General features: G+C 34.9%; 1 protein-coding gene and 2 pseudogenes across 1 annotated transcript; all 3 read right to left on the bottom strand.

The window, feature by feature from the left end:
* Positions 1–3,914: 3,914 nt before the first annotated feature.
* On the bottom strand, positions 3,915–6,136 carry LOC142643138 (trimethyltridecatetraene synthase-like; annotated as a pseudogene).
* A 1,642-nt stretch (positions 6,137–7,778) lies between these two features.
* Positions 7,779–11,224, bottom strand: LOC142642460 (trimethyltridecatetraene synthase-like). Its single transcript, XM_075816822.1, has 2 exons — positions 9,756–11,224; positions 7,779–8,596 (listed from the first exon to the last, which is right to left on the bottom strand). Exons 1-2 carry the CDS (start codon positions 10,746–10,748, stop codon positions 7,973–7,975), a joined length of 1,617 nt encoding a protein of 538 aa, XP_075672937.1. The 5' UTR covers positions 10,749–11,224; the 3' UTR covers positions 7,779–7,972.
* Positions 11,225–15,963: 4,739 nt separating this feature from the next.
* LOC142642231 (trimethyltridecatetraene synthase-like) lies at positions 15,964–18,558 on the bottom strand (annotated as a pseudogene).
* Positions 18,559–19,036: the final 478 nt, after the last annotated feature.

A 19,036-nucleotide genomic window follows, 5' to 3' on the forward strand; every position in this document is an offset into this window, starting at 1 on the left:
ATTTTTCTCTTACCCACAGACTGAAAACCACATATACAAACCCTCTTTAAAAGGAACAAAGAAATGAGAAAGAAGCTAGATTTGTGATCCAAAATTGCCAACTCAAACCCACAAACACAGAAAACCCAAATCCAAACCCAGGAATCCTAAGATCAAAGACCAAAATCATGAAAATGAGGAGTGGATTTCTGTTTCTTGGTATATATTTAATTCAGCATATACTGCTTAGATTCTCAAATTTAATTCTCAGCATTATTTCATAATGTCCGAATAAGTCTTATCATGCCCGGATAAGTCTAAAATTACATATTACTTTCATTGAAATGGGATACAATCTAATCAGTGATAAATATATATTTGTTAAAAAATTACAATAATTAGATATTTTTCAGCGATAAACACATAGTTATTTTAACAAATACCTCACAAAATAAAAGGAAAAAAAAAAAAAAATCTAATTTTCACCCTAACACTTCTTGGACTTACTTGTAGTAGAATAGCAAAAAGATTGAAAATATCTTTGATTCGCCACACCAGCACATAATTGCAAACATTTTGCTCATCACAAGATAGGACACAGGTGCTCTCTCTCTCTCTTGCTCTCTCTGTTTGAAAGTCTCTCTCTATGGTGTCTCCACTCTCTTGCTCTCTCTGTCTGAATGTCTCTATCTAGTTTTTGTCATTTACAATGTAACAAAGCTTCTGTGTAAATAATAGTTGCAGACAGTAGACTAGATAACCACGTGTATCATACTATCGGTGTGTGGTTAAACTCTTCTCTAGAATCTCTACCAAAGCATGTGGGTACGTTGTAGCCGTGTCCTATGTTACTATGTAGCATTACCATAATCCCACTTTCGAAGGTACTTTTCCTTTCATCTTTTTATAATTTGACTTTTCTTTACTATGTATTTAGCTCTGTTTAAAAATAATTTATTTTATTAAAATTAAAATTTTTTTACTAAAAGTACCGTAAATAAAATTAAAATGTAGTTGAAATAGTATAATAAGACCTATAAATAGTATCAAAAAATTTAATAAGATCTATAAATAATAACAAAAATAAGATAAATAGTAAAACAAAACTAGCTGTTTAAGCCAATACCAAACACACTTAATTGTTATTAAAATAACCCACATATCATATATCATTATATGTTAAAATTCAGGACGGACCTAGTAGGGGGCCTGGGCCCCCCTGGCCCAAATTTGTTTTTCCTAGGTATATTTTATGTTTAAATAGTTAGGTCCCCTCTCTCCCAAAACCTTCCCACAACCATAATTCACGTGTATGGATTAGATTTACAACCATGGTCCACAGGTTTTGGTTTCATTAGTTTGCTCTCTCTTTTTTCTTTTTTTGTTTCTCTTTTATTTAACCACCACACACGTGTATGGTATACTGGGATAGGTATGACTTTTCTTGATTCTTCTTTTCTTGATTTTTATGAAATTAATTATATTATTATATAACATATTAACAATACATACATACATACATACATATATATATATATATATATATATATATATATATATATATATAAAAGCTGATTTTAAAATAGATAAAAATATATAATATAAAAAATAAAACACTAAAATGTGCAAATCATTATTTGATAAGATTTTTTTAATGCATTTAATTTCAAGAATTGTTTGTCTACTTTGCAACTTTAACTTATTAGTATTTTTTTTTATATGTTAGTCATTAAGTACTTAATGGACAATAATTTAGTTTTAATAATAATCCCATAAGCAAGTTAAAACTATTTGATCTATTCATAATGATATTTCTAAAAATAATACTATACTTTTGGATTCTAATGTTGAGTTATAAAATAATTAACTTACATATTGAATGGTATTTACATTATACTTTAAACTATTATATAAATTATGAATATAACATATATAAACAAATCTCGTTTTCATTTGGGGCCCCCAAAGACAAGTTTCAAGTTATGTCATTGCTACGATTTTATTCACATAACTTAAATTTCTTAATGACCACTGTGGGGAGTAAAAGGATCCAAATGGGTATATGGGCCTTTGGACTGTAGCATGGAGGGCCGACCTGCTCCGGAATTAAACTCTACGAATTGGCCCATACGCCGAGGATCCGAAGGCACAGCTGAGGACGAGCTTCTCCTCGGACAAATCCAAGAAAACTCAAAACTTCATTATGAAGGTCAAGGCATAACTCTGGAAAGACTAATGGTTAAAGGAGGACACCCTGAACCTTCTAGATGCACCAGTGTTAAAGAAAATATCAAATGCAAAGGTTGCCACCTCCGCATTAAAGGCTCTGCACCTACCTCCCTGGCCGCATTAATGGGGAAGTGACCCCTGAACAGTAGGGCTGAAACTTCTAGTCACTGTCCAAAAAGTATCGGGGAAGGAAGTATTTAAGGGGGTGAAGGCTAGAGAAAAAAGGGGTCAGCAAAAAAGAAAGAAACTAAGAATTGTAACTTTTAAGGAAGAAACAAAAAATAATACAGAAATAGTCCTCGGCTTACGTCCGAGGAGGCCTATTTTCAGTTATCTTTTGTTATCTATACGTGTTTGTAACTCTTAGCCCGTTATCAAGTTCTCCGCACTTCTAATCTAGGTTTCAAGCCTACGCTTTACAAATTTTATTGTCTAAGGCTCATTGGGCCTGAGCCCGTAGTTGTCTTTGGGTCCAGGTGCAATTGTGCACTTACAACTACCTTAAAAATATTTCTAGAGTTGTCACAAGCTATATGTATGCTTATTTGGATTTTTTTTTTGCTTATATTCCGGCCCCCTAGACTTAAAATTCTGGGTCCGTCTTTGATTAAATTGCATATACATTACTGTTCTAGATTTTATATGTAGTATGGATGTAATTAATTTGACAATGCCTAATGTTTCCATTTGTTTCTTGATTGTATCTTGTACTTCTTTTTTAGTTGAATGAACTTAGTTTACCATTTAAAAAAAATGTAATTAATATATAAACAATTTTTTTTTTCTAATTTTATGTATAGCCCCCTTAAAGATAAATTTTTAGCTCCACCACTGCAAGTACTTTGTTTAAATGTTGTGAGATTTATAACAAAGTATTTGATAAAATACTTTCTTCTTGAGTGTTAAATTAAATTTATTATTTTGAAAAAATCACCACCTCGAGATATCTCAACAATTAGTATCATAATTGGTTTGATCTCGAGAGAAACTAATCAAATGAGAAGATTGTCAGTAACAGTTGTATTTCACATTCATAAGGAAGCTCAATAATTCCAACTACGAATTGTCGAGGTCATGCTTGGAGTCGTACTTGATAGGAAATGATTTGTGGGAAGTTCATTATCAAGAAGGCACAGACCACCAATCGATCACAGAGAAAGAACGAAGTGGAACACCAAGGTTGCCGAAAGAAGAGCACACACTTGCTTCAATTCTAAAAATAGAGATCAGACGCATGGAGCAAGGAAAACTTGCTGCTGCATAATATTTCCTTAAGATGAATACATCATGACAATAGCTATATAACTATTAGATCATTCACATAACAAGATATCAGAATCCAAGCTATAGAGGCTCCTCATCAATGGCATACGACCTGAGTATATATGCAACTTACTGCCTGTTGGACTATGGTGGAAACATGAAGGTCGAAGAAAAGGATGAGGCATTAATTACTTTCAAATTATTTCAAGGGAAAGCACAAAGTAAAATTTAACTTGATATGAGGAGTGACAGTGGTGGATTTGGAAATGAAGATAATAATGGTAATAGACTCCTCTTTAAGAGCTTTTGACCCAAGGTCACTACTATTTAAAAATAATGTAGTCGAATCAGCAAAAGTTTTATTTTATTAATACTGCACATTTTACCTATCTCGTTCCCCATATCGCAAAATCAAGCCCATAACTAACATCATTCCCAAGATTTTATTTACTAATAAGCAAAGCCTTGGTCCATGACAACAACACAATTGGGAATTTGCGAGATGCTGCAAATCCATAAACCTCATCCATGCTTAAATCTTCATTTTTCATATTTTCTGGTAGTTTCCAATTAAATCCATGTAACATATTAGCCAAAGTAGAGCTAGTCACCTTGAGCCCAAAGCTGTAGCCAGGGCACATTCTCCTCCCTGAACCAAATGGCAAAAGCTCAAAATTTTGACCCTTCACATCAATATCCTTACCTAAAAACCTCTCTGGGTGGAACTCTTTTGGGGCATCCCATACTGATGAGTCTCTCCCAATACTCCATGTGTTTATGAAGACTCTAGTTTCTTTACGGATTTTGTAATAACCAGCTACATCACAATCTTCAAGAGCCCAATGTGGTGCAAGAAATCCAGCTACAGGGTGTTTCCTCATTGTCTCTTTGACAATTGCTTCAATATAAGGCAGTTGTGGAATGTCAATCTCTTCCACCCATCTCTCTTTCCCAATTATTTTATCGAGCTCTTCAGTGGCCTTTTTTATGAGATGTGGTTGCTTTAAGAGTTCAGACATTGCCCATTCCATCGTTGTTCCCGAAGTGTCTGTGCCTCCAGCTAGTAGGTCCTAATTAATATTGATTAACATGAGCAGGATTAATAATGTCAATGCCAAGGGGGCAAGCTAATATTCGAAACTTTAACAATGGTTGTCATATAATAGTAGAATTAATTACAACCTTTCAGTTAATTGTAATTATCCATGCTAGATTATAGGTGATTTCTAATATTCACAGTAAACTTTAAAGTAACACATTTGTGGGTTGATTAAGGCGAAAAGTGCAAATCGATGAGAACTAATTTGTAAATTTTGACGTATTAATATACCTTAGCAACTACCGAATTTAGTAATTTGTTAATTTCGACACTAACTTGTGTGGAGAAACTAAAATAAAAAAAGATCGGAAATTGCAAATAATCCTATAATTTTCAAATGCAGTCCAATATGTTCTTGACATAATTTTTTTTATTATATGAGATCAAAATTTTATTTTGACTTATTTAAATGTATACATGTGTGAAACTCTCTCTAGAGACTTGAATATTAATCATCACCCCCTACCTTCATAAAAACTTGTACTTGTAAAGTAACAATTATACCAAAGAGTGCAATAATGTTTTTGAAATAATTATTCCTTGCAATATTATTCTGACCGGAACCTTATTTTTGATTGCCTTATAAGGCTGGCTCTTCCACCAGATCACTTAGTAAATTGTCTATGGCCTTCAAGTAGAAGCCCCCTAATTTTGGTCACATATAATACAATACTATATTTATATTCACTACAAAAAACGCGGGTCTTAGGCCGCGTTTTTTTCAGCCGCGTTTGGAAAAACGCGGCCTAAGACCCTACTTGGGCCGCGTTTCTAAAAGCAAGAGGAATAAATTTTAAATAAATAAATTTAAATATAGAAAGTGAATAAGTATTACTTAATCAATTTTCTTACATTTATTAAGTAAAAAAAAATTGAAGAACACTTCCGAAATCTTTACTAAATACTCTACGTAATTCACTAGTGGGATAACAATTTTGTTGACATAACTTCCCAAATAAAAAAAGTAAAACAAGAGGAAAATATAAACACTAGAACTGAAAAAGATCTTCTCCCAAAAAAAAAAGAAGAAATAAAAAGGTAATGGTATTACCTGAATGAATGCCTTGAAATTGTCATAGGTGAGCTTAATATTAACATTAGGATCATCAACGAGTTGCAAATATTACATTCACTATGTCCTTTGACACAAAATCTTTCACTCCTTCCTTCTTTGCCTTGTGTTCATCAAATACATGATCAAGGAATTGATCAAAATTTTTAATTAAAGCCTTCATTCGCTTCACATACCCCTGCAAGTCTAAGAAATCAAGCCACGGTAGCCAGTCCCCTATATTAAACACCCCATTTAGAAAGAATAACTCGTCTAACATTTCTTGAAACTCTTTAACTGTGATTATTGGGGTCTCATATTAATTTGGACTCACTAGCATACTTTTTATCAAATACAATTCTGCTTATAATGTTTAGAGAAAGATGAAAGAGATGGCATTTTAGCATAATTGGCTTTCCTGACAAGGTGCAAAGGCGTGACAAAAAAGCACACATTTCTTCAACACGAATGTATTGATAGGAGTCGAGTCGTTTTGAGTTAAACAACACAGGCATAAATCTTACAGCAATGTAATATTGTGATGATAATATGATAAATACTTGCCAGCAGCAGATTTATGGTGGTGGGGTGTTGTGGGGTGTGGTTGCTGCTACTTTGGAGAGAGAGAGAGAGAGAGAGAGAGAGAGAGCACCGACAACAGATGTGCCAAATGCCAAATATTTGGCACATTTGGCACACCAAACACAAATGCCAAACCGAAAAATACTATTTTATTCGACTTTTCTCTCTCCTCTCATTTTTTTATTTGATTTTCTCTCTCTCTTCTTAGAATCTGTCTCTCTCTCCCAAGTTCCCAACCTGTGTTCTTCCTCTTCTCACAATCGGACGCGAGCACTGAAGAAGGCAGCACTGAAGAAGGCGGTGGCGACGGCCAAGAGAGGAGGAAAGGCAGCCGCGACTTAGTCGAAATTGGCAGCGGCGGCCGTGACATCGGATTCATCGATGGGGGTAGATGGGTTTGTTGGGTTTGCCATGGTGGTGATCGATGTTGGTAGATGGGTTTTAATAGCGGCCAGTGGTTGGTGGATTTGGTGGTTGAAGGTGGTGCTTGACGGTGTGAGCTTGAAAGTGGGTTTAGCCGGTGATAGGTTTGGGTTTGGCAGGTGATCTCACCCCGAGGCCACTGTTGATCTCACCCTCTTCCCTCTCCTCTCTGTCCACCTTTCACTTTGCCTCTCTCTGGTTGTGGGTTTTTTTTTTTTTTTTTTTTTGCTGCAATTTGGATTGATCTGATATTGATGAGTAATTATGGTGGTTGGTTTGCAGTAAAAGTGTTGTTGCGGCAGTGGATATTGGTGGTTGGTGGTTGTGCCGTTGATGTTGTTGCTGTTGTTGATGATAATGGGGGAGGAGATAATATATTATTTTAATGTGTAGTAAATATTATTTTAATGTATAGAATTGAATGATAAAATATCTGATAAATGTGGTATTGTAAAATGATATGATAAAATAATAAAGTATGTCTTTGGTGTGGCAAAATTGCTTTTTTTTTTTTTTTTTTTGCCACATCTGATGTGGATGCTCTTATAGTAGATAAAGTAACTTTTAATGTGTTAAATACTAAATTTTTAAAAAGAGTTGATGCTAGTGCTCTTAAACAAGAGAGTTAGAGGGTATTTGGTACATGCACTTAAAAATTGAAAATATGTGTGAAAATACGTGTAATGTTATTTAAAAATTGAAAACATGTGTTTAAGTGAGTGTACCAAACGAGGTCTTGAAGTCTTAAAATTTTTTTTTATTCCGATGTGCATATAATTTCTAATAGATTATTACGTGGAGAAGCTGCTTCCAAGATCATAGAGGTAAGTACTCATTTTATTTCAATAAAAAAGAGGTATTAGTTAGGAAGAAGTTACGATTAATGGTGTGAATATTATAATTCATTCCTCAAACTTACTAATGCATATAGCTGTCCTATTATTTGGGTGGGAGGCGGCTCATTAGGAGGAAGTTTACCTTCTTTGGGTAAGAAGGAAGAGGCTATATAATGTGCGGTGGACAGTGATATTCAATCCCTTTCAAAAGTGGGATGGACAAATAAGAATTACAAATGTAATTGAGTCAACAAAAGTTTTAGTTTCTTACTGCACATTTTACCTAGCTCATTCGCCATATCGCAAGATAAAGCCCTGAAGTAACTTCTTTTCCAAGATTTTATTTATTGAGCAAAGCCCATAGTACATAACTACCACACATTTATATGGTAGAATGGTAGCATGGGCATACAACATAAGTAGGAAATGATTCAATACAGAAAATTTGCCAAAAGAAAAACAAATATATATATATATATATATATTGTTCATTACACATCAAATTCACAACTAATAAAGATGAAGAGGGAGTCGAGGTTCCATCATTGCAACAAGTGGGAATTTGCGAGATGTTGCAAATCCATAAACTTCATCCATGCTTAAATCTTCATTTTTCATATTTTCTGGTAGTTTCCAGTTAAATCCATGTAACATATTAGCCAAGGTAGAGCTAATCACCTTGAGTCCAAAGCTATAGCCAGGACACATTCTCCTCCCAGAACCAAATGGTAATAGCTCAAAACTTTGGCCCTTCACATCAATAGCCTTACCCAAAAACCTCTCTGGGCGGAACTCTTCTGGTGCATCCCATATTGATGAGTCTCTCCCAATACTCCATGTGTTTACGAAGACTCTAGTTCCTTTCTGGATTTTGTAACCAGCTACATCACAATCTTGCATAGCTAAATGTGGTGCAAGCAATCCAGCCACAGGGTGCTTTCTCATTGTCTCCTTGACAATTGCTTCAATATAAGGAAGTTGCGGAATGTCAATCTCTTCCACCCATCTGTCTCTCCCTATTACTTTATCGAGCTCTTCTGTTGCCTTTTTAATTAGACGTGGTTGCTTTAGGAGTTCGGACATTGCCCATTCCAGAGTCGTCATGGTTGTATTTGTGCCTCCAGCTATCAGTTCCTAATTTTGTTTCACAAGACAAAGATTAATGTCTATAGATCAAGCTGAAACTATAACAAACGGCTTTCATATAACATGATTAAAGTCTAGCATATTTAAAATATATTGGTTTTTGTCTAAAGTCTAACAACTCAACTACCACAACTCATATTGTAACTATCAAATTTATTAAATAAAAATATATGAGTCTTTTTTTTTTATTGAATTTAAAATATGAGTTAATTGTAGATATCCACAGTATATTATAGGGAATTTTTAATGATAACCATAAACTACAAAATTTAGCAATTGACATTCTAATTCGGTATTAATGTCAAAATTAACAAATTTATGGCTTGTTTGAGGTGAAAATTGCAGATTAATGTGAACTGATTTTTTAATGTTGACATATTCTTAATATATATACCTTAGCAACTAATGAACTTATTTTTTAATTTCAACTCTAATTTTTGTTTAAGAAATTATTATTGCCAATGATTGAATAATATAATACTGGATGAGTCTTCAATTATAATACTTATTGCATATAATATAATTAATAATGCCGAATTGATATTCCAAGTTTGCAACATAAAGCAAAATATGATTTAAAAATAATAAAAAGAATGGTTTTTAAATAAACGAACTTAAATATAAATAGCCGAATATTATTATTTAATTGATATGATAGAAATTTTTTTTAAGAAATAAAAAAGAGAGAAAAAAGTCTAATATAAAGTTATCATCTATGCCTCAATATTTACTAAGCTAGGCCAACAGGCGCTACTACTGTAATTACAAAAAAAGCCATGCATGCTTCCACAGTATAATGCATGCACTTTCTTAATAAAAATTTGGAATACAATTCTAAAATCTTTTATAGATATTCAAGTAATTCATTTGTGGAATATTAACTTGAAAAATGTTAGAGTTATAAATTATTTTGCAAAATATTTCACAAGAAGTTGATTTGATGAGTGTTTATTGAAAAGTATAAAAGTGATGTTAGTAGCAATGGACTGAAATAAGAACATTTTATAAAAATATTGTAAAATAAGCCGTCACTAACATTGTTCACAATGTTTTTGAAAGACAACAACAAAAAAGAAAAAGAAAAAAGAAGAATGTGAGAAACAAGAGCAAAATATAAAAAATTGAATTAAAAAGATAGTGGTATTACTTGAATGACCGCCTTGATACCGTCATAGGAGAGCTTAGTATCAGCATTAGGATCATCAGCGCGCTGCACTAATAAATTCACAATCTCATCCTTTGGCACAAAATCATTCGCTCCTTCCTTCTTTGCGTTGTGTTCATGAAGGACATGGTCAAGGAATTTATCGAATTTCTTACTTAAAGCCTTCATTCGCATCACATACCTCTGCAAGTCTAGGAAATCAAGCCATGGTATCCAGTCCCCTATGTTAAACACCACATGTAGGAAAAACAACTCGTCTAACATTTCTAGTAACTCTTCATGTGTCACTGTTGAGGTCTCATTTTTGGACTCACTGCTAACACAGTTTTTACCAAAGACAACTCTGCTTATAATGTTTAGATTATGAACAAAGAGATGGTCTTTTAGCTTAAGTGGCTTCCCTGTACCTGACAAGGTGCAAAGGCGTGACATAAATGCACGCATTTCTTCAACACGAATGTATTGATAGGAGTTGAGTCGTTTTGAGTTAAACAACTCGGAAAAAATCTTACGGCCTTGACGCCAATATGGTCCAGCTGGGGCCCAAGTGACATTGAAATTGTTATAAACTAAATGCTTGCCAACGGCAGATTTGGGTCTAGAGGCAAAGACCTGGTCATGCGTTTTTAGGAATTCCTTTGCCATTTCGGCAGATGAGGCAACCACAACAGGGAAGGAACCAATCTTGAGCTGCATAATTGGTCCATATTTTTGGGCCAATTTATGAAGCGATTTGGGAGGATGAGAGCCCACAAGATTCAGATTGCCTATGATTGGCCAAGCTTTGGGACCTGGTGGAAATTTTAGCTGGTGGGATTTGAAGTGTAACAATTTTGAGAGAAAGGCTAAGGTTGCTAGTGATGCCATTGCTATAAGAGCCCAAGAAGAGAAAGAAGAAGAAGACTCCATTACTTGGTAGGAGTTAGAGGATATGGCAGTGAGAGTTTGAGGCAGATTATGGGGTTTATACAGCATTAAATATATATACAGAATTTATGCACACGTTGTCCAAAACAGATTGGCTCAACTTTTAATTACGTATTGCACGCATATGGAAAGTGTTTTGGAAGAGTCCAAAACAACAAAAGAAGAGTTCTAAAATACTTTCCCAATATATCACTTGCTTTGTTGAAGCTATAGCAGTCCAGTCCACATTGAAGCTAGCCTCAGCCTAGGAGTGTGCAAACCATGACCGAAGCCGACAACACCGACCGGCACCGACCCCCCCGCACCAAAATTGGCACCGACCGATGGAGCCAATGCCGGCGATCGGAACGCAAACGGAGCTCCGTTGCCGGTGCGGTGAGGACATCGGAGATGCAAAGCAAGCACCGAGTAGAGCCGAACCGAACCGAAAAAAAAAAGAAATAGAGAAATATTTTTCAAATCAGGGATACGACATCGTTTAGGTGTGAATCTGTTTTAAATTTTTTTACTAAAACGTAGTTGTATTGGGTTATTATAAAATTAAAAAAAAAAAAAACACACAGAGACACAAACGGCACCGTTTTATGTTTTATGTAGGTTTTCAGACTTACCATACTATAAATTCACTCTTTTGCACCTGGGACCCTTAACTCTCTCTCTCGCTCTCACCTCGCTAGTTGCCTCTAGCGGTCTCGCCGGCCTGAGTCACGCCTTGCAACAGTAGCAGTAGCAGCTCACCACGGTAAGCCATCAGCCCCTCTTTTTTGGTTTTAATGGAAATGGAGTGAGAGAGATTGTGTTTGTAGTTGTAGCCTTGTACGTACTAAGATAGTAAGATTGGACAAAAGTCATCTGCCATTAACGTGTTTGTGCTTTGAGATTCTGACTTTGAGAAGATACTAGAGAGTAGATTGTAGAGAGTGTTTGTCTTTTGGAACTCCGGATAAGAACTAAGAAGGAAGAAGTGGGGAGTGGCTAGTGGTGGGGACTCTTATGTCTTATATGATATTTAATGGAGAGTGTTTGCTGGAGAGTGTTTGTCTTTTAATGGAGAGTCTTATATGATATTTAATGGAGAGTCTTATATGATATTTATTGGAGAGTGTTTGTCTTTTATATGATTCATCATGCCTCTTGGGCCTTGGCTGCCGGCTGGACACATGTATGGACACACATAACATAAGTACAAAACACATTGAATTAATTTATTGGTTGACACTTGACATTGGACTTAATTTATTGCTTTTTCATATTCTATTATAACTTTATAAGTTTTTATATATTTCGTTACTTTCATGCTTAGAGGTAGGATTAGTGAAAGCTTTTCTTAACTTTAATTTGTCCACTGCTATCATTAATTCAACAACCATTCATTCATTAATTTATTAGTTAATTTATTTCGTTAGTTTTTAGTTAATTTATTTAGTTAGTTTTTAATTATTTATTTATTTAGTCAATTTAGTTAATTTATACCTGGTAAATATATAGTTAATGCTTGTCAATTATAATGCTTGTCACTTGTCAGTTTAGTTGTTATCAATTTTTTAGCATTTATTTGTCATAGTCTATTAAGTAGTAAGTAGTAAGCACTAACGTTTTTTTTTTTCTTCATTCTTCAGCATTCTAATTTTTGAGGGAGACGAGATTGAGAGAGTTCACGCTTTCAATCCTTCACCGAGAGGTAATCACTAAACACTCACTATATTTAACATTATGATTTTAAATTTTTAGTACATAGTAACAACTGCTTTAAGTTTATATATAATTATATATAAAATTAGCTTTCATTTTATATTTATTTAATTGTGAATTGTTGTTAATATTAGTGACATGAATTGTTGAGTAATGATTAATGATTGTTAGTCTCTTATTGCTGCATTTTTGTAACCAAATTGATTAGTTATTGCTATTATTGAATCTGGTTGTGACATTCATTGATTGAGATTTGAGAGTGAGTTATTTGATACTGCATTTGTTGGAAAAATTATAATCTAATATTGTTGTGGAAACTTTGTTTTTTTGTTGGTTGAAATTTTTTTTATTAGATAGATGTCGATGCTCCACCTGGATTTGGTGCACCTGGGGACCATAACCCACCTCCTCCTAGTCCTGGTAGTGCTAACCCTAACCCACCTGAACCTGCAGCACCAATTGGACTTTGTGCATCACTTCCCCCACTATCACCTAAACAAGGTGGTAAAGACCCGTCTATAGTATGGCAGCACTTCATTAAGTTGGCTAGTTTTGATCCCAATAATCCTAAGTCTCAATGCAAGTATTGTAAAAATCAATATAGATGTCATGGTAAGAAAAATGGTACTTCAGGCATGTTGCAACACATGAAGGCGTGTAAAAAGTGGCCTTTTCCCCGTGATGATAAGCAAAAAACTTTGTCTTTCCAAGCGAAGAGAGAAGGGGAAAGTGGTTCAAATGTGTTAGTGGTTGCAAACTATAGTGAAGAGAAGATAAGGTTGGCATTGGCAAGGATGATCATCATTGATGAATTGCCTTTTAAATTTGTGGAGCGACAAGGCTTTCAAGAATTTATGGAAATAGTTGAGCCTAGGTTTCCTATTCCCCATCGCACTACCATTGCAAGGGCTTGTATGAAGATTTATTCTAGTGAGGTGGATATTTTGAGAGGAGCTTTTGTTGGGCAACGGGTTTGTGTAACAACGGATACTTGGACATCCATACAAAACTTGAACTACATGGTAGTTACCGCACACTTCATTGATGGGGATTGGAATTACCAAAAGAAAATCTTAAACTTTTGCCCTATAGCTAATCACAAAGGGGACACCATAGGTAGAGCGGTTGAGTCATGTTTGTTGAAGTGGGGTATAGACCGATTGTTTACAATCACTGCGAATAATGCTAGTTCTAATGATGTGGCAATTGATTATGTGAAGAAGAAAACAAAAGAAAGAGATAGTAGCATATTGGGATGTGAGTTCATGCATATGCGTTGTTGTGCGCATATCTTGAATTTGATAGTGCAAAGTGGGTTGAAGTCCATTCATGAATTAATTGCCAAGGTTAGGAATGCGGTGCGATATGTGAGAGCTTCTCCCGCAAGGTTTGAGAAGTTTCAAGAATGTGTTGAAAATGAGAAAATCAAAGCCAAATGTTTGTTGTCCCTTGATGTGCTAACAAGGTGGAATTTTACTTTTCTTATGTTAGATTGTGTTTTGAAATTTGTGAGAGCATTTGATAGGTTGGAAGAGGATGATGGACATTACAAACTTTATTTTTCTAAATCAGATGGGAATGGGAAAAAGCCCATTGGTCCTCCTAACTATCTTGATTGGGAAAATGTCAAGACCTTTGTGAAATTTCTTGGCATACTTTATGAGGTGACACTTAAATTTTCTAAGTCTTTGTTTATTACCTCTAATACATACTTCCATGAGCTTATTAGCATTGAAGATCAATTGCAACAATTGTGTAGTGTTGATGGGGATCCACTTTTGAAGAGTATGGCAGTAGAAATGAAAAAAAAAAGTATGATAAGTATTGGGGAAGTATGGATAATATCAATTTGATGCTTTTTGTTGCTGTTGTTCTTGACCCAAAGTATAGATTAAAGTATGTAAAGTTTTGGTGTAGGGAGTTGTATGGAAAGGACAAGGGGGATGAGATGAGCTCTAAGGTTCGGGATGCATTGAAGATGTTGTATGTGGAGAGAGTGGGTCAAAATGGAGCTTCGAGTTCTAGTGGTAGTGGTGCTTCATTGTCTAGGGACTCCATGCCAAGTGTTGGTAATGCTTCATTTTCTGATCGCATGAAAAATTATAATAATAGGTTTAAGCAGCACTTGGTGGACGAGGACAGTGTGGAAAGCAAATCTGAGTTAGATAGGTATTTGTTGGAATCTTCTAAGGACCGTGATGTGGAAGATTTTGACATCTTGATGTGGTGGAAAATGAATTCTTCTAGATATCGAGTCCTTTCCCAAATTGCCCGTGATGTGTTGGCTATTCCTGTCTCTACAGTTGCATCCGAGTCTGCTTTTATTACAGGGGGGCATGTTTTGGATTCGTTCCGTAGTTCACTATCTCCTAATACAGTTGAAGCCCTTATTTGTACCCAAAATTGGTTGAAGGATGCAAAGAAAAAAAGACCACTAAAGCTTCGGGAGTGCATGGATAATGTGGAGAATATGAATGGTTTTGAAATTGACACTAGTAAATATATGTTCATTTTGTTTGTTGTATATATCAATTGTTTATTTATTTGCTCAATGCTTACGAATCATTTTATTTTGAATGGGATTGTAGAAATTGCATCGGTTTGCCCAATGCCTATGGAGGAGGATCCAAGCACCGTTATGTTGGATAATGATGAGTGATATGCTACTCTTTGCTTGGAGTTAGTTAGTAGTTAGTATTATGTAAGTATACATTTGTTTGTGTTAATTATAAATATTCTATTGTTCATTAACGTTTTATTGTTATTAACACATGTTTATTTTGATTTGTTTAGTTTTGTAGGAGTTCTAGAATGATGCATAGTGCACAGACTTACTGGACAAAGGACTTACAAGAATTAGCATTCTTTTGCCTATATGCTAATTATATCTGTACATGTTATTGGTAGTGGACTTTTCACTAATGGTAATTATTTAGGTATTCATGGGTGGGATTATTATTGGAGATACAAGCAATTAGCATTCTTTTGCCTAAATGCTAATTTAATTTGTATATCTTTCTTTTGGCATTTGTGGACAGTGATAAATGGTTCTGTAATACATTATTAAGTGGATACATTAACGCTTATTGTTATTGACACTGACAAACAAAGTGACACTAATGATATTATATGCTACATGATAGTATTTTGGGAGTTGAACTCTTATTGAGGCAATTTCAAAATATTTTTGCATGGTGAATTAAATGAAAAAATTTGGATCATTATGTGAACAGATTTTTTGCACAGGTTTTGGAATATGTTTTTCTTGAACAAGTTGATATATTGATATTGGGCTTGAAAGCCCAATTTTTTTATTATTAAAAAAATGGTTTTTTTTAATATTACAAATTCTGGAGACTCCTCTTTAAGAGCTTCTGATCCCCAAGGTCACTACTATTTGAAAATAATGTAGTTGAATCAGCAAAAGTTTTATTTTAACAATACTTACACATTTTACCTATCTTGTTCACCATATCGCAAAATAAAGCCCATAACTAACATCATTTCCAAGATTGTATTTACTAATAAGCAAAGCCTTGGTCCATGACAACAACACAATTATATATCAATTTCACATTTGATAAAGATGAAGAGGGAGTCGAGGTTCCTTCACCGCAACAAGTGGGAATTTGCGAGATGTTGCAAATCCATGAACTCCATCCATGCTTAAATCTTCATTTTTCATATTTTCCGGTAGTTTCCAATTAAATCCTTGTAACATATTAGCCAAAGTAGAGCTAATCACCTTGAGCCCAAAGCTGTAGCCAGGGCACATTCTCCTCCCTGAACCAAATGGCAAAAGCTCAAAATTTTGACCCTTCACATCAATATTCTTACCTAAAAACCTCTCTGGGCGGAACTCTTCTGGTGCATCCCATACTGATGAGTCTCTCCCTATACTCCATGTGTTTATGAAGACTCTAGTTCCTTTTCGGATTTTGGAACCAGCCACATCACAATCTTCAAGAGCCAAATGTGGTGCAAGAAATCCAGCCACAGGGTGTTTCCTCATTGTCTCTTTGACAATTGCTTCAATATAAGGCAGTTGTGGAATGTCAATCTCTTCCACCCATCTCTCTCTTCCAATTATTTTATCGAGCTCTTCAGTGGCCTTTTTTATGAGATGTGGTTGCTTTAAGAGTTCAGACATTGTCCATTCCATCGTTGTTCCCGAAATGTCTGTGCCTCCAGGTCCTAATTAATATTGATTAACAAGAGCAAAATTAATAATGTCAATGTCAAGGGGGCAAGCTAAAATTCGAAACTTTAACAATGGTTTTCATATAATAGTAGAATTAATTACAGCCTTTCAGTTAATTGTAACTATCGATGCTAGATTATAGGTGATTTCTAATATTCACAGTAAACTTTAAAGTAACAAATTTGTGGGCTGATTAAGGTGAAAAGTGCAAATCGATGAGAACTAATTTGTTAATTTTGACTTATTAATATGCCTTAGCAACTACCGAACTTAGTAATTTGTTAATTTCGACACTAACTTGTGTGGAGAAATTAAAATCAAAATAGATTGGAAATTGCAAATAATCCAATAATTTTCAAATGCAGTCCAATATGTTTTTGACATAATTTTTATTATTATTTGAGATCAAAATTCTACTTTGACTTAATTTAAATGTATACGTGTGTAAAACTTCCTCTAAAAACTTGAATATTGATCCTTATCCCATATCTTCCTAAAAACTTGTAATTGTGAAGTGACCATTATGCCAAAGATGTGCAATAATATTTTTGAAATAATTATTTCTTGCAATATTAGCCTGACCGGAACCTTATTTTGGATTACCTTATAAGGCTGGCTTTTCGGCCAGATCACTTAGTCAATTGTCTATGGCCTTCAAGTAGAAGCCCCCTAATTTTGGTCACATATAATACAACACTATATTTATATTGCAACATATAGCAAAATCAATCTTCCAAAAAGCAAGAGGAATAAATTTGAAATAAATAAATTTAAATATAGAAAGTGAAATATGTATTACTTAATCGATTTTTTTACATTTATTAAGTAAAAAAAAAAATTGAAAAACACTTCCGAAATCTTTAGTAAATACTCTACGTAATTCACTGGTGGGATAACAATTTTGTTCACATAACTTCCTCCCCGCCCCCCCCCCCCCCCCCCCCCAAAAAAAAAGTAAAACAAGAGGAAAATATAAACACTAGAATTAAAAAGGATCTTCTCCCAAAAAATAAAGAAGAAGAAATAAAAAGGTAATGGTATTACCTGAGTGAATGCCTTGATATTGTTATAGGTGAGCTTAATATCAACATTAGGATCATCAGCGAGTTGAAATAATACATTCACTATGTCCTTTGGCACAAAATCTTTCACTCCTTCCTTCTATGCCTTGTGTTCATCAAATACATGATGAAGAATTGATCAAAATTTTTAATTAAAGCCTTCATTCGCTTCACATACCCCTGCAAGTCTAAGAAATCAAGCCACGGTAGCCAGTCCCCTATATTAAACACCCCATTTAGAAAGAACAACTCGTCTAACATTTCTTGAAACTCTTTAGCTGTGATTATTGGGGTCTCATATTTGGACTTTCTAGCATACTTTTTACCAAATACAATTCTGCTTATAATGTTTAAAGAAAGATGAAAGAGATGGCCTTTTGGCATAATTGGCTTTCCTGACAAGGTGCAAAGGCGTGACAAAAAAAAAACACGCATTTCTTCAACACAAATGTATTGATAGGAGTCAAGTCGTTTTGAGTTAAACAACTCGGAGGCATAAATCTTACGGCCTTGGCGCCAATATGGTCCATAAGGTGCCCATGTAATATTGTGATTGTTATATAATAAATACTTGCCAGCAGCAGATTTGGGTCTAGAGGCAAAGACATGGTCTAAGTGTTTTTAGGAATTCCTTTGCCATTTCAGCAGATGAGGCAACCACAACAGGGAAGGATCCAAACTTTAGTTGCATAATTGGTCCATATTTTTGGGCCAAATTGTGAAGGGATTGGGGAGGATGAGAGCCCACAAGATTTATATTGCCTATGATTGGCCATGGTTTTGGACCTGGTGGAAATTTTAGTTGGTCGCGTTTGAAAGAAAATAATTTTGAGAAAAAGGCTAAAGCTTCTAGCAATGCAATTACTAAAAGAGCCCAAGCAGAAGAAGGAAAAGAAGACTCCATTTGGTAGGAATTATAATGGGGTTTGTATTTAGGCCCTGCAGTTTACCTGAAATATATACACCATTCATGCACACGATGCCCTTGTGGTTTTTTGGGACGTAGTAAGACACTGATAGACAGATGGAGACAATGTTATTGCACGCATATGGCAAAAGTCGGTAAGAATCCTAAACAGTTGATTACATTTCTAATCTATATACACTTTTTTTTGTTGGTATTTGCAGAAGTTAGGGCTGTCCATCTCACCCACCAACCCGACCAACCCACTCAACCCGCCCGTACCAGACTCGCTACAACCCAATCCAACAGCTCTGGTGGTCGGACGCGGGTCCTGAGCTCCAAAACCCGGCGCCAAGGGTTCGATTTCAGTTCCATTCCTTCAAAACCCATTCAACTCGACCCGCCTGAAGAGAGAACTACTCGTTGCGATTTCAAGCTTTCCGACGAGATTCCCAGCACGATTTTCGCAGATTTCGAA

The sequence above is a fragment of the Castanea sativa genome, chromosome 7 (genome assembly GCF_040712315.1).
Source record: "Castanea sativa cultivar Marrone di Chiusa Pesio chromosome 7, ASM4071231v1".
NCBI lineage: Eukaryota > Viridiplantae > Streptophyta > Magnoliopsida > Fagales > Fagaceae > Castanea > Castanea sativa.